Below are 14,983 nucleotides of genomic sequence, written 5' to 3'. Positions count from 1 at the left end.
GTCCATAGCACGCGCCCACCTTGGGAATACCCTGAGGTGGATCTCCATCAAGTAGAGAGCCACGGGGCACGGCACCAAGGAGATGTATGTGATGGGAAAGATCTTTAGGTTTACCTCTGTGCCTACACTGTGGGTGAAATCAGCTTCTTCTCTATGTGCTACTATAGGAAGATTGGAGCAGAGGTGAGTCACCAAGACAGGCTTTTCTGCAAGCAATTTCATGATGGATTTCCTTTCTGTCATTTTTAGGAAATGAGTCCACCAAAATACAATTTTTTTCAAGAAATGATATTTATCCACAAGATCAATTATCTTTTTTATTTTTTAATGAACATTTAAGGCTCATATACAAAAGCTAACAAAGCAATAAGTCAACCGTGACATACATACAAGGAAATAAAATGGAAAGTAAGTCAATTACAATTTCTCACCACTGAAGCACTACACGCTGACTGCAGCGAGAAGTGGTCAATGTTTCAGACAATGAACACACAGACCAAATGCTGAGACTTCATTACACCACTGTTGGTTTTAATGTTTCCTTCTTTATCTTGGTCATTATGCAGTTAAGAGGGAGGAGTTAAAGGGACAGATAAAAGTTTCTTTCTCCCCCCACCAAAAAAAAGGTTTTTTAAGTGGTTAAATTTTTCCTTAGGGAAGTATTTTGACTAGCTTACCACATATTTCTGTTATTAAATTTGTCTGCATAAATATTTACCTATTCTAGCTCAGTGTAAGATCATGCAGTACTTTCTAGTTTCAGAACAGTAAGAATTATCAAAAGCAATTAGTTTTGTACATAAATGCCCACTGTTTCCTTTTTAATGAAAAATGTGTTCCTTGTGATCTTTGTTTCTTGCGAGAGCTGGTCAAGTAATAATCATGGAGCATTTCCTAAAATATTTATTTGCTGGGAAAATTTGTATGAAATGACATTTGAAGTATAAAAAACATTGTTAGGTAACACTTGGAACAGTTAAAAATATACTTATCTTGATTGTAAACTATCAATGTAAGATACTGAGCATCTGAGTGTCAGAGCCATTGTCTCCTGTTTTTCTAAAAGTTGTTTGCTTTATTTATCAATGTGACATCTTTGAAACATCTGACGTTATATATATAGAAACATCAAGGCAATATTATTGTACACATTATTAAACATGCAAAATTTCCTGAAAGATAGTGCCCAAATATGGAAAGTTCCTCCAAGATCAACCTCTCCTGGATACCATTCTGTTGGAAGTATGGCTCTGGGAGTTTGGGAATGCAACAGGCGGGTTATTTTGGAGAGGCAGCCCCTTTAATCACCGGCTCCCTATTCAAATATGTTGCCCAGTAAACTAAGTTAAAAGTGCCAAACAAGACTGGGAATACAATTCGTGACATTTTGTCAATTTTGCTGATGCTGTTATAAGTCTTTTTGGTTTCAGAAGTCTTCTCTTCGGAAGGTTTCACCGAGACTGAAGATGCATTTGAGGTCCCCGCCGGAATCTGCTCCTTTGGGATGTTGGGGGTGTGGGTCATCTTCCCAGTAGTATAAGCATTTGTTGACTTATTTAGTATAAGTTCCCGCTCTTTTTTCTGAAAAATATAGTAAGAATGTAAGGGCATGCCATTTGCAGGCATGGTCAGTTCACTTCTAAAAATTTCAAGATTTTTCTCTCAAAGAGAGATAAACACGAGCTTAGCTCTGGTAGAGAGCAGTCCTCCACAGACTTTTAAGCCTGTGACCCCAAATGGCCAGTCTTATATATGAAATTCTAGATCAGACAAATAATATATGGTGGAAAAAAGTCAGAACTGTGGTTACCTTTGTTGAGGTGGGGACCGGAAGGGGCTTTAGTGAATGGAAAGTGGCATGGTGAGCTTTCTGGAGTGCTGGTGATGTTTCTGCCTTGATCAGGATTTGGGATACGCAGGTGGACATATTTATCAAAACCCAGCAAATATGCCTTAATATTTGTGCAGTTCACAAATTGTGCTCCAAAAGAATCAAGCAGTAAATAAATATTGAACTCTAGATTATGATATTCATGCCCAGCATCACAGCCTTCTGGAGAATAACACACAGTCTTGGGGTTCCACATGGCCTAATGAAGTATGTTGCTTGTTCTAGAAGATCAGCAATAATCTGGGGTCAGAGAATCCCGGTTACCTTCACCCCTTTCTCTTCTTCCAGGTGTCCCTCCAGATCTGTGGCAAGTGTTAGCAACAGTGGGGCTGAATGCGTCCTTGTGTCTGACAATGCTGGTGTGCCTGTCCCACAATATCTAGGGCTCTCTGTTCACCTCTGGGCTTCCTCTTCCCTCCAGACACACAGAAATGAGCCTGGCAGCCTCAGTCCCTGCAGCAGGCTCCCATGTGCTCTCCCACTTTAGACTTACCTATTTCCAGTCCACTGTCACACACACCCATCCAAGAACAAGGCCCGTAGCAAATATTTACCTTCTAGCAACACAGCGCTGGGTGTTGGGAAGCCCCCTCTCCCCAGAGTCCATTCACATTCCTCCCCCTGCAGACATCTTTCATGGCTCCTTCTGTCTTCATGATCAAGTCCAGATGCTTCAGTTAAGAAGCCGCAGTCTGAGGACACCCTGCCACTGCACATTTTCCCAGGTCCCCACCAATTGTCCATTGTGGTCAGCACACACCTGTTCCCCTAGCCCCATCCCCCAAAACAAACCCACTCCCAAGGCGCCTACTTGTGAAGATGCTCCCCTCTGCTCCCTTCTCCCCTGAGAGGGCCCAGAATGGGCCCAACTAGGCCTTCCTCCGACCAGGGGAGCTGGACTTGAAAGTGGGTCTTCCATGGAGGGGACATGGAGAGAGGACCTGGGCACGGGCAGGGGCTGTGGAGTTCAGAAGCGGGAAGACTGACGGGCCAGGTCAAGGGAGAATGTCTGGCTTCTCACAGGAAAGGAAACAGCAGTGTTAAGCGCGAAGAGCAAGCATGGGGCCACCGAGGAGACAACGCTGACCTCCTGGGCTGCTGATACTTGTAAGTTTGTGGCCCTGGCTGGGAAGTCAGGACGCATCATTCCAGCGTCCCACAACACCGCCTGGGACTCCCCTCATGACAGGTTTCCAAAGCGCAGACTAAGTTTTACTTTCAAGTTACCCTGATGACTCTGCCCTACTTTTCTCTCAGAGCAAAGGATTTGCTTATTTGTTTCAGGCACAGAGTGATTAGCAGTTTATCATATGCTGCTTTATGTCTCCCCCCATGTGTGGTAGTCTCGTCTCCCCAAGGACGTGGTTCAGCTTGGAATTCTGTGCAACCTTTTCTTTTCAAATATTCCTTAGAGTTGGACACCAGTCACCCTCTAAATAATCAACAATTAATTGCTTTGAACAGAGTAAATCTTTCCACAGTAACTCACGTGCATCATTTAAGTGAGCCAGATCACCTCATCAGTGGACTTGGGTTCGTTTTGCTGCCTCCAATAAGTCACATGCTTAAAGCCCCTTTGCAGAATATATACTACATGGTAAAGTGGCAAAAACAGCAAATGGGAGAATGGCCTGTACAGTTCAAAACTGGACAAGCAGTGCCTGAACAAGCAGCAAAATAACAGGCCTGAGTGTAAACAGGCCCGAGCCATTCCCGAGGACATCAGACTTTTGCCTGAATGAAGCTGGCTATTCAACATGGAACAGGAGCTGTTATAAGTAAGCCTGTGAATGTAAGGGCAGGGACCATGTTTGGGGGGTTGAGGGGAGAGTTGGGGAGGAGAAAAAACACTTGTCTTATAATTGAACACAGAACCAGGCATGTTTTCTCTGGGGAAGAAGAAAAATGAAGTCCATACCTTGACCTTGGCTGCTTCCGAGGCTTTCTTACCATCCCAGGCCCAGCCTCTCTTTGTGAAATAGTTGACCGTGGCGAACTCGATGAGCGCGGAGAACACGAAGGCGTAGCACACGGCAATGAACCAGTCCATGGCTGTGGCGTAGGCCACTTTGGGCAGAGAGTTCCGGGCACTGATGCTGAGGGTTGTCATGGTCAGCACCGTGGTCACCCCTGTGGTCGGCAGGGAGGGGGAGGGGGGTGGAGAACACAGCAGGTGTCAGCGCAATGCTCTGAACACGGCGGACAAAGACAGGAAGGGAACTGGTGGTCATGGTGCCCCCAGCCCAGGCCTCCCTGTCTGTGGATAGCACCTGACACATTCACAGCATTTAAAACATTGCTTAGTTTATCATCATGTGGATGGTCTCCTTCCTCCCGAACACAAACTGAGAAGGGCAGGTGCTTGGGTCTGACTCGTACACATACCCCGTGTCCCCACAGTCCCAAACCAAGCCAAGCAAACAGATGGTGCTCAGCAAAGAGGCTTAACGTGAGGAGTGTTTCTCTGTGGTACTGGGGCAACACCTACCTGAGAAAGGGCAAGAACATTCATGAGCATCTAGTGAAATGCTTCACAAAGATTCACTGTGCACTTTGTATCAGGCTCAAGGCAAACTGGTGTGACAGACTTGCTTTCACAAGGGGTAACCCAGATCACAGACTTCCAGGAGCCGCAGGGCTCCAAAGCACCTTCTCTGAGCCAGGTAGCGGCACTTCACTCCCTCCAGGAAGCACTGCTGTCTCATCAAGACCCATGTGCAAGGTGCCTGTGGCTCTCTGCCTTGGTTTCTGGGGCTACTCCACAGTGACCGTACAGCAAGGCTGGGTCCTTGGAGGGGAATATTAGTCAAGGACCTGCAGATCATGAGCCACTACTCAGCGCCAGGCTCTGACCTAAGCTACATTTTGGACCAGTGTCATTAACCCCATTTTGCAGGCGAGGACCCTAAAGATTTAAAAATAGTTAGCAATGTGCCCAAATTCAACAGCTGGCAAATAAGAATGTATACTCAAGGCCAGCTCCACTGGACCCTTACAACCCACATAGCTGCTGCAGGCTCCCTGCCCCCTTCCTGCCACAGTTTTCGGTGTGCCTGTGGGCACGGGTGTGGGTGTGGTGCACCTGTTATGGGCTGAATTTCTGCCCCCACTCCAACTGATATGTTGAAGTCCAAACCTGTGACCTTACTTGGAAATACAGTCTCTATCAGAAAAACCAAATTAAAATAAGGTTGTTAGGCAGGCCCTGATCTACTATGAATGGTGTCATAGACACGCACAAAGGGAGAACACCACGTAGGGATGAGGTATGCCTCCTCAAGCCAGGCAGCTGCTGGAAGCTAGGGGAGGGACCCAGAACAGAGCCTGACCTCCCAGCCTCAGAAGGCACCTTGAGTTTTGACTGGCATCCTCCAGAAGGGTGATTCATTTCTGTTGCTTAAGCCGCCCAGTGCACAGTACTTTGTTACATCAGGCCCCGAACCAAAGCAGCACCAAAAGAAAATGCACGGGTGGTCATAGCAGCTCAGCTTTCCCCCAGTGTCATCCTTCACAGGTATTCATATGCACTCAGGGAACATGGTGTCATGAATGGTGTAGCAAAATGGAAGTTCCCAAGGCCAGGATCTCCTTGATGATGCAATTGGCCTACTGTGTAAGCGCGTGCTTACACATGTGGTGGCAATGAGACATTATTGTGGGTGTTACTATATGAAAAGCCCAGTGCTTTGCCAAGAGGCAGAGACAGAGACAGATTGCAGACTTTCCAGATGCGGACATGATTCTAGTGCTCAACCTGCCATCATGAGAATAAAACTTGGTATAAGACCTTTTACTCGCAACATGCTGTTGTCACTATTCCATCTCACCAAATCCAGAGCGAACTTGCCTAGAGCTGAAACCTTCCGGCAAGACAGTTAACATAGACAGCAGGGTTCACAACAGACCAGAAAAAAAATGGAGTAAGCTGTCCTCGTGGGAGGGGTTCTTCAGAGGCCTACCCTTAAACGTTGGGAAATGCTGCAGGAACACCCTATGGAGGAGGAGATAGACATCTAGGTATCCCCCAGTTGGGTGTATGGACTGAGGTGCTTTCTTCCTAGGGGAGTGGGCCCCTCCCTGGGGCTGGGGGAAGGTGGAGGTGACGCCTGAGGCAGTGATAGATGCCCTCCAGGATATCAGGAGATCCTTGGAGGAACAAGTGCCCATGTGACAGCAGGAGCCATTAGTTGGCTTCTTCTCACAGTGTTAAAAGAAGCTATGGATGAGAAGGCCTGCTCCCGCGAGATGTACGAGAGGAGACAGTGTGAGAAAGTGAGCTGTGAGGTGCCGTGGAGAAGGCAGGAGCAGACAAAGACAGGCTCTTGTGAGAAACACGAGAGGAGGCAGCACGAGAATGCCAGCTGCAAGGTGCTGTGGACAAGGCATGATATTTGTCGAAGATTGAGATGGAGATGTTGCAAGGTGCTATGGAAGAGGTAAGGGCCATGAAGGAGAAGGCTGTACTATTGCAGGAAGCACAACAGGCAGCGCGAGAATGTGAGCCGTGAGGTGCTCTGCAGGAGGGAAAGGACAGGGCTGGAGATGCTCCGTGGAGTGGCAAGAAACTTGCCATAGGCCCCAGAAGTGGTGGGGGTATGTTGGAGAAGAATGAGGAGGTGCCGGTGATGCCGGAGGCAACGACCCCTCTTCTCTTGAAATCCTGCCTGTTTTACTCAAGAAAATAAAGACGCAACAACAGTGGGTTCCTCCAGGAGAGGTGCAGCCCCCTCCCCTGGTCATGGAGCACTCTATGCTCTGCCCCTATACACAGGCAGAGCTGGTGGATTTGGGGTCCTTGTTCAGCAGAAATGCTCGGAGTCCATATCAACCTGGCTTCTGCACCTTTAGGATGTAGGGGTGGAGAGCATCCTCCTGTCAGAATCAGAGATGGGAAATTGGCTTCCCTGACAACTCATCCTGCCTTGTGGCAGTGACTGAAGAATGCACACCAGACCCAGGAAATCATTCACTTCTCGAGTGGGTAATGGCTGCACTTTACACTAGATAGCCCAAGCAGGGTGACTTAGCATCTTCCCTGCTAGGTGGCAGGTATATGCCAAGCTTCAACAGGGAGTTGGGCATGAAAAATGCCATTTACAACCCATCAAATTATGGCCTGTATGAGAAGCTGTTTACTGTGGGGATGAGGGATACGGTGCTACAAATGGATCCCTCATCCTTCTTTGGGCTCTTAGTGGTCATTCTTGCCCCTTGCTTAGGGCAACCCATAAATGAGGTTACCCATACTGTGCCAGATCCGAGGGAGGCTGAAGCAATGTAGGCATAGAAGGGAGTGCAGTCTACTACTGATAGGAAGGGTTTAGAGGGCCCTGTGAAGGTCATGAAGACCCAGATGTGGGTTGATTCGATAGGGGCAGGAGCAGATAAAGAATCTGGATGAGAAGTCAAATAAAATGTTACTGGAGCTGCAGCAACAACTGAAGCTAGAACAGCAATTTCAGCCACTGAGGACCAAAAAGCAGAGGCTGGAGACAGAACCAAAAGTCTGGCCTGTGTCTGCAAAACTTCCTACTGGAGAGTGAGCCGACCTCACCTGAATCCACACAGGAAAACAATTGGGCAATATAGTTTGAATGAGGGGAGGGTTGAGGTACTTGCCTTGGGGGACCAGGTGGGGAACAGAGGCCACATGTTGAAATTGTAAAGGAGGGCAGAGAGCATCCAGAGTCAGGAAAAAGGACTAATAACACTTAACCTGACTGCCTAGAACAGGGCCACCCAGTTTTTGTATAAACTACCAGAGGCTAAGCTTAGAAATGCACCTGCTTTAAGTTAGATAACTAGAAGTGGGCAACAGCCTGGGGGTGTGATCCGTGATAAGTCAAGTAGACATGCTTGGGTAAGCAAGAGGTAACAATTGAAGCTGTCAGGCAACTGACATGTTCCCTAAAAAGGCTACAGTGTTTCTCATTGGTTACAATATAGAATGTGCTTTAAAATTACTGGTTGTAGAAATGTGCGGGCTTCGGTGTAACGGCTGTGAAAATCCTATATAAGCAATACCTAAAGTTGCCTAGGGGTTGACTGCTCTGACCCGGCCTGTGTGTCAGGGGAAGTGCTGTCGGCCCCAGCTAGCTGGCTGAATAAAGACTTTGCTTGTACTTACATCTCCGTGCCTGTGTGCTTTGTTCTCTTGAGAAATCCACGAATTTCTGGACCCTAACAAAATATCAATAAATTGGCCCCCAGTGAACATACAATGGGTCTTGACTCTGGTAGATACAGGAGCTAAGTACTTACTGATTTATGGCACACCTGAGTGGTTTTCTGGGTCCCCCACTGTTATACATGGATACAAGGGCCAGAATGAAACAAGCTCAAATCCTGTTGGGAATAAGGCATCTAATACTGTATATGATGGCATGCTTATTTCTGATTCTCTTATAGATAACTGTAACACCATTTCAAGAGTTTTGGGATCTTTTACTCTACTGGAGAATGTTTATCCTGCACTTGACACAAATTCTGAAGCCCTTATACCATTTTGATATGAAGGGGTGTCAGGTGGGACTGGAGTATGTGCATCTGGTTTTGTCACTGCAAAATGGGCAGTCAAGGCATTGCAGGGCTTGAGTGTGATAGACCCATCAAGGTCCCGTGAGCTGGATGTCCATGTGAACGAAGATGTTTATGGCTGGGGGCCCTGGCAGCAGTTTGGATGAACTCACCAATCTATTGGACTTTGGTCACAACTAGAAAAGAGCAGAGGCCATTTGCTACTGGCATTCCCAAGAAATGAAGCAGATGAATTGGCCCAGGTGCTCTGGCTAGAAGGAGAGCCTGGTTCTGATGTGGCCTAATGGTTACATCAACGTTTGTTGCATGCCTGGCAGAAGACAATATGGGCTGTAGCCCATCAGTGGGGCCTGCCTTTGACCTTTGAAAAAGCCAACAGAGCCCAGCAGCAGCGCACTGTGTGCTCTAAAAGGGACTTACACTGAGTCCCACAGCAACCTGGGATGACAGCCAAGGGGCCAATACCCCTCGTCATGTGGCAGATAGACTATATCGGGCGTCTGCTCATATCAGAAGGGTATCAGTATGTCATAACTTATGTGGACACAGCTACTGGACTTCTGTTTCCTTTTCCTGCATGTTGTACAGAGCAGCAAATGACCAAAAGAGGCCTAAAGCATCTCTTTGAAGCCTATGGGTGACCACAGGTAACTGAGAGTTATCAAGGCACCCATTTTACTGGACATGCACTGCAAGAATAGACGCAGCAGTTAGGATAAAGTGGAAGTTTCACGTACCATATAATCCTACTGGTGCAGACATGATAGAGAGGTACAAAGGCTGTTAAAGTCTGGCCTGAAGTCAGACACTAATAATCCATGGGGATCGTCTGTCTCCTTTGGACAGTGCTAAGGCATTTGAATGAGAATCCCCAGAAGGGGACACTGAGCCAGTAGACATGGTAACACTCACTGCTGCCTCTCCTGTATAGTTACAAGTACAAAGCAAGGAGCAATTGTTGAAGCTGGGATTTGGCCACCAGAATAATATCTTGCTGCCAGCACCAACTGCAATAAACCCTGGAGACTCCATTCAGGGGACATGGCCTTGGATGTTTTGACACATGGACCCACAATGGCTGGCCCTTCTGGTGCCTTGGGGGCAAGGACTGGAAGCTGGCCTCCTGGATATTCCTGGAATAATAGCAGAATGGCCCCCAAAGCTCACAGTAGTGTACCCCAAACGTCCAGAAGGTAGAAGCATCTTACCAGGGAGTTTTATTTTATCTTTATGGCCAGTGCATGCACCTCCAGTAGCATTATACATATGTGGAAAAAGTGAAGGTTTCTATGGCCAGGATCTCACCTGGCCCTGGTCGGCTTGCTCACTACACATATGTGGGCAATACATTGTTACTGACTCTATATAAAGAGCTCTGCCCAGTGCTCTGGACTGTTGCACAGCTGCAGGAGAGCAGAGATGGGAGTGCCGGCAGTGCTGAGGACAGAGACTAAGATGGATGGAGGGGGCAGAGAGGCCCAGAGGAAAATACTGGCTTGCTGCATGCAGACTTGCTCTGAGTGGATGGGATTCTAGTGATTGACCTGCCATCATGGAAATAAAGTTGGAAATGCTTTCACCCCAAGAACATTCCATTGTCATTTTTTCAGGCCCAGTGAATTCATAGTGAACTTGTTTGGGGATGAAATCCACTGGCAGGACAATTGGCAACATCAGAATTCATTGTAGACTGAAGAATGCAATAGGCTGCCCTCACGGGAGGGGTGCTTCAGCGGGCGGCCCCTATGGATGGGGAGACTTCGAGTGTCCCCCGATCGACATGTGGTCTGACGTGGCTTGCCTTCTAGAGGACTGCGCTCCACCCCAGGACTGGGAGGAGGTGGAGACAACACCTGAGGCACTTAAGTTGGCCCTCAGCAAAATAGAGAATTCCTGAGAGAAACGTGAGTGCCCGTGAGGTGGCAGGAACTGTGGGTTCTCTCACACTACTGAGAAAGGCTGTAAGGAAGAGGGATGTCCTCCTGCAGAAAGCATGAGAAGAGGCAGCATGAGAACGTGGCTGTGAGGTGCCTTAGAAGAGGTAAACAAAATTTTTGGTGCCTGAAATGGCGTTACTGCAAGGTGCTGTGGAAATGGTAAAGAATGTCATGGTAGCCTAAGGGAAGGCAGCAAGGAAGTGCAGGCTGTGAGGTACCGTGGGGCAGGTGAAGGATGTAGTGGTGCCATCAGCCCCAGAAATGAGGGAGGAGCCAGGGTTGATGAACAGGTGGAGGTGCTGGAGGCATCAGTCCCTCCTTGGTCCAAACCCCACCCAGGTGAAAGCTGGTGGAAAGCCAGAAAGAAAATAAAGACTTGGCAGCCATGCATTCCTCCTGGAGAGATGCAGACCCCTCCCCTGGTCCTGGAGCACTCCATACTCCACTCCCATACTCAGGCTCCAGCAATGAAAGCACAAGACTAAATACGGTCTGCTTCTCAAGGGAAGAATTTAAAGGGCCATGCAAAGGTCATGAGGACCCAAATGTGGGCTGATTTGATAAAAGCAGGAGCAGACAGAGAGAAACTGGATGGAAAATCAAACAGAATCTTACTGGAGCTGTGGCAACAACTGAGACCAGAGCAATGGTTCTGGCCACTGAGGACAAAGCAGAAGCAAGAGACAAAGCAGCAGGTTCACCTTGTGTGTCTGGCAGACTTTCTGCTGGAGAGGCTGGAGAAGGTGGGCATTGTAAGGCCCACCCATGGCCCTTCTGGTTAACTCCTTTGAGTAGAGCTGGTTTGACTACACCCACGATGACCACTTGGTGGCAATGGATCTCCTCAGGCATGAGGGTTATTAGAATTTCTTGTAATTTTTGTTATTTGTATATTGTCACAGCCTCTGTTGTTATTGTGGAATTTGGTTACAATGTTCCAGCTTTCTCGCACAGGGACCATTGCAGAAGACTGAGGGCACATAGATTAAGAGGCAAGAATCCTGGAGCAGTGAAGTGTAGAGACAGTTGAAGGCTCCTATGGCCAGGATTCTCACCTGGCCCTGGTTGGCTTGCTCACTACACGTGTGGGCAATATGTTGTTACTGACTTTATGTACAGTGGTCTGGACTGTTGCATGGCTGCAGGGCTGCAAGGCTGCAGGAGAGCAGAGACTGGAGTGGTGGCTGCACCGAGGACAGAGACTGATGGCTGCAGGGGCAGTGAGGCCCAAAGGCAGAGACCGGCTTGCTGAATGCAGACTTGCTCTGAGTGGATGGGATTCTAGTGATTGACCTGCCACCATGGAAATAAAGTTGGGTATAAATCCTTTTACCCCAAGAATATTCCACTGCCATTTTTTCAGTCTCACTGAGTCCATAGTGAACTTGTTTGGGGCAGAAACCCATTGGCAAGACAATACAGATCCCTCGGTAATCCCCACAAGAAGCAGGGTAGACGTTTGGTATACTAGACCCAGAAGGGGTGCCCTTTCTGTCACAGTCCTATCATAGAATTACTCTCTTGCATGCATCCTACCTGATGGACAAGATCTGCCCATGCTGGTGTGTAGGGAAGGCCCAGTCCCCTTCCCCTACTGTTCTATGAGGACAACTGCCCACTGCTTCACCCCAGATGTCTGGCCTTGAGAAACCTGTTGTACCCATGGGAAAGGAGCTAGATAAGGGCCTTGAAGGCCAGATGCCTGGCCATGAAGGCCACACGCATGCACATCTTAAAACACTTATGTAACCATGAATTAGCAATATAGCAGTAGAAGTACAACTGTGTGCAGAATAAAGTGGCCTGTTTGAGCACCCTCCATGACTCCCACTGTCTTCTTTGCTCCTCGCATTGCCCCAAAACCTCAAAGGCAACCCCCAGACCCTAACACTTGGTGCTGTGGGCAGAATGAGGTAGGTGGTCGCAAGAGCAACAGTCCTTCGGCTCCCCTGGGCATGGAGGGGTGAGTGGAAGGAGATGTGGTCCCCAGCCTCTATTTGGTATCTGGTAGCAGCGTACTTGACGTCATGGGCAGTGCCACAGGACTGGGAGTCCATACAGCTGACCCCAGAGGCTATACGGACAGCACTGGAAACGCTAGAGTCCCTAGTCCCTCAAGCCCACTAAAGTCAGCTGGGCGAGTGGCATGGATGTCCCTGACGGTCATCCACCATGCTGCTCGTGAAACTGCAGACTTGCAGCAGCAAGTGCAGAGTCTCCAATGGAATGAGGGGGATTTAGAGCAACAGCTGGTGGCTGCCCACCATATGTTAAGGGAATCGGTGAGTACTGCCCGTCATTGCAGGCAGAAAGCCCCACGAGCAGCACAGCACTAGTGGTTTTGCATGCTCTCCCTGCTGTGTGTCAGCACGTGGAGGTGCAAGAATCCACAGGTGTGGGGGGCAGTGGAGTGGCCCCCAGAACAGCTACCCAGCGAATGACATACACGACATATACAGCCATGGAATTGCGGGATTTGGCCAAACAGTGTAAGCGACATTTGGGGGAATCTGTGCCTGCCTGGCTGTTGCGGCTATGGGACGAGGTCGCTGGGAATACTGAGCTCTCACCCTCTGCGGTGTTAAAACTCAACAGCATAACAGCTGTGTCCTCTATACGGCGTGTGTTGCAGGGCACTAGATGCACAAACCCACACGCTGGCAATAAAACCCTGATTAACTGGTTGATGGCTTCAGCGAAGGGGGTGTGGGATACCCCAGCAGACATGCCGGAACATGTTAACAAAGTGGAACACGTATCTGAAGTTGGTGCACGTGCTCCGTGAAATGGATACGAGGTAGACGATGTTTGCTCCCCACTATCGCAGTCCAGATGAAGAACTAGTAATGTCTTGTATGAAAGATCTTGTTCTAACCAATAATCCCGCAGGTACCTTTGGAACTGTCGCTGCATTGCTAGCGCCATACACTGACTGCCCAAAATGTGAAGTGTCAGCATGAGCTCGCTTGGGAGACGTAGAAGTAAAGCGACCTCAAGTGACCAAAGCGAGAGCTACCTCAGTGAAGCAGCACAAAAGAAAAAAAACATAAAACAGCCACGGTGAGAACGGCACCGGGGACGGCCACAGTAGGACCGCTGAAAGTGAGCTGCAAACAGGTGTGGACTGACCTTCTGGTTGCTGGAGTGGCTTGTGAGAAGCTTGATGGATAGCCTTTAGAGGTCTTGATGAGGCTATAGAAGCAGTTGCGTCCAGACCAACGCTATTGCCCACTGCCCTGAAGCAGATGAGGGTGAGCACTGTGGCAGACCAGAAACCCGCGCGGAACGCACTGACCGGCTTCCTCCGAGACTAGGGGTGGGGCCGAGGTACCCAGTATACTGGGACACCGTAAGACCAGAGGCCATTTGTTGAACTTGCCGTTCCCTGGTCCCCACAGAATATAAACAGGGTGTTGGCGCTGGTGGATATGGGTGCTGCCTCCACCCTCCTCCATCACCACCCGGATAGATTCCGGGACCCGTCTGCAGTCATACAGGGGTATGGTGGGCACACAGTACAGGTGGGGCGAGTGACTCTGACTGTGAGAATTGGGCGCCTGCCCCCACATCAGTATGCGGTTGATGTATCTCCAATAGCAGAATACATTCTAGGGGTGGGTGTGCTGCACAGTCTAACAATGCAAACGACTCTGGGAGACTTTCGGTTGCCTGTGTGTGTTGTGAAAACAGTGCGGCGAGGTTATCTCCACCGCATACCTTTAATGTTGCCAAAGCCACCCGCATAGTGAACATTAAACAATACCAGCTGCCTGGTGGACAGGAGGAAATCAGCCATAACATTCTGCAGTTGGAGGAAACACACATCATCCTCCCAGCACACAGCCCTTTTAATTCACCAGTGTGGCCTGTGAGGAAGCCTGATGGCACTTGGAGAATGACAATAGACTATCAAGAACTAAATAAAGTGACTCCCCCACTGCACATTGCAGCACCGAACATTACTGATCTGAGGGCTAAACTGACTGTGACTCTGGGGGCTTATCACTGTGTGCTGGATCTGGCTAATGCCTTCTTTTCCACTGACATTGCAACGGAAAGCCAGGATCAGTTTGCCTACATGTGGGAAGGCTGGCAGTAGACATTCACTGTCCTCCCACAAGGATACTTGCACAGTCCTATTTTGTGTCACATCTTGGTGGCTAGTGACCTGGCTACCTGGTTCCATCCACCCTCAGTTCAAGTGTTCCATTATATAGATGATATAATGCTGACTTCCGATTCTCTCCCAGATCTAGAAGCTGCGGCTCGCAGTTTGCACCAGGCCCTCCCGGGGTGGGGGGGATAGGCCATCAATGAAAACAAGGTGCAGGGACCTGGTTATTCTGTCAAGTTCTTGGGTGTTGTCTGGTTGGGTAAGACAAAAGTGTTACCTGAAGCAGTGGTTGATAGAACACAACAATACCCCCATCCAGACACTGTTAAACAGATACAAACATACGTAGGCCAGCTGGGATATTGGAGAAGGTTTATCCCTCACTTAGCCAAGCCACTGCACTGCCTTATAAAGCAAGGGGAAACATGGGACTGCATGCCAGAGATAAAAAAGGCTTTTACTGAGACAAAAAGAGCAGTGGCTCAGGCCCAGACACGGTGAGTC

General features: G+C 48.7%; 1 protein-coding gene across 4 annotated transcripts in view; it reads right to left on the bottom strand.

The window, feature by feature from the left end:
* Positions 1-308: 308 nt before the first annotated feature.
* GABRA5 (gamma-aminobutyric acid type A receptor subunit alpha5) overlaps positions 309-14,983 on the bottom strand; it is an 89,127-nt gene continuing 74,452 nt past the window's right edge. For all 4 annotated transcript variants that reach the window (XM_073227108.1, XM_073227106.1, XM_073227107.1 and 1 more), the window contains 2 exons: positions 3,810-4,021; positions 309-1,581 (listed from right to left, as the gene is read on the bottom strand). In XM_073227108.1, the coding sequence (XP_073083209.1) occupies positions 1,279-1,581; positions 3,810-4,021 (515 nt within the window). In that variant the 3' untranslated portion in view covers positions 309-1,278. The remainder of the gene's footprint in view (positions 1,582-3,809; positions 4,022-14,983) is intronic.

The sequence above is a fragment of the Manis javanica genome, chromosome 18 (genome assembly GCF_040802235.1).
Source record: "Manis javanica isolate MJ-LG chromosome 18, MJ_LKY, whole genome shotgun sequence".
Taxonomy (NCBI): domain Eukaryota; kingdom Metazoa; phylum Chordata; class Mammalia; order Pholidota; family Manidae; genus Manis; species Manis javanica.
The sequence above is the reverse complement of the archived record's forward strand: the minus strand, read 5'-3'. Positions and strand labels throughout refer to the sequence as shown.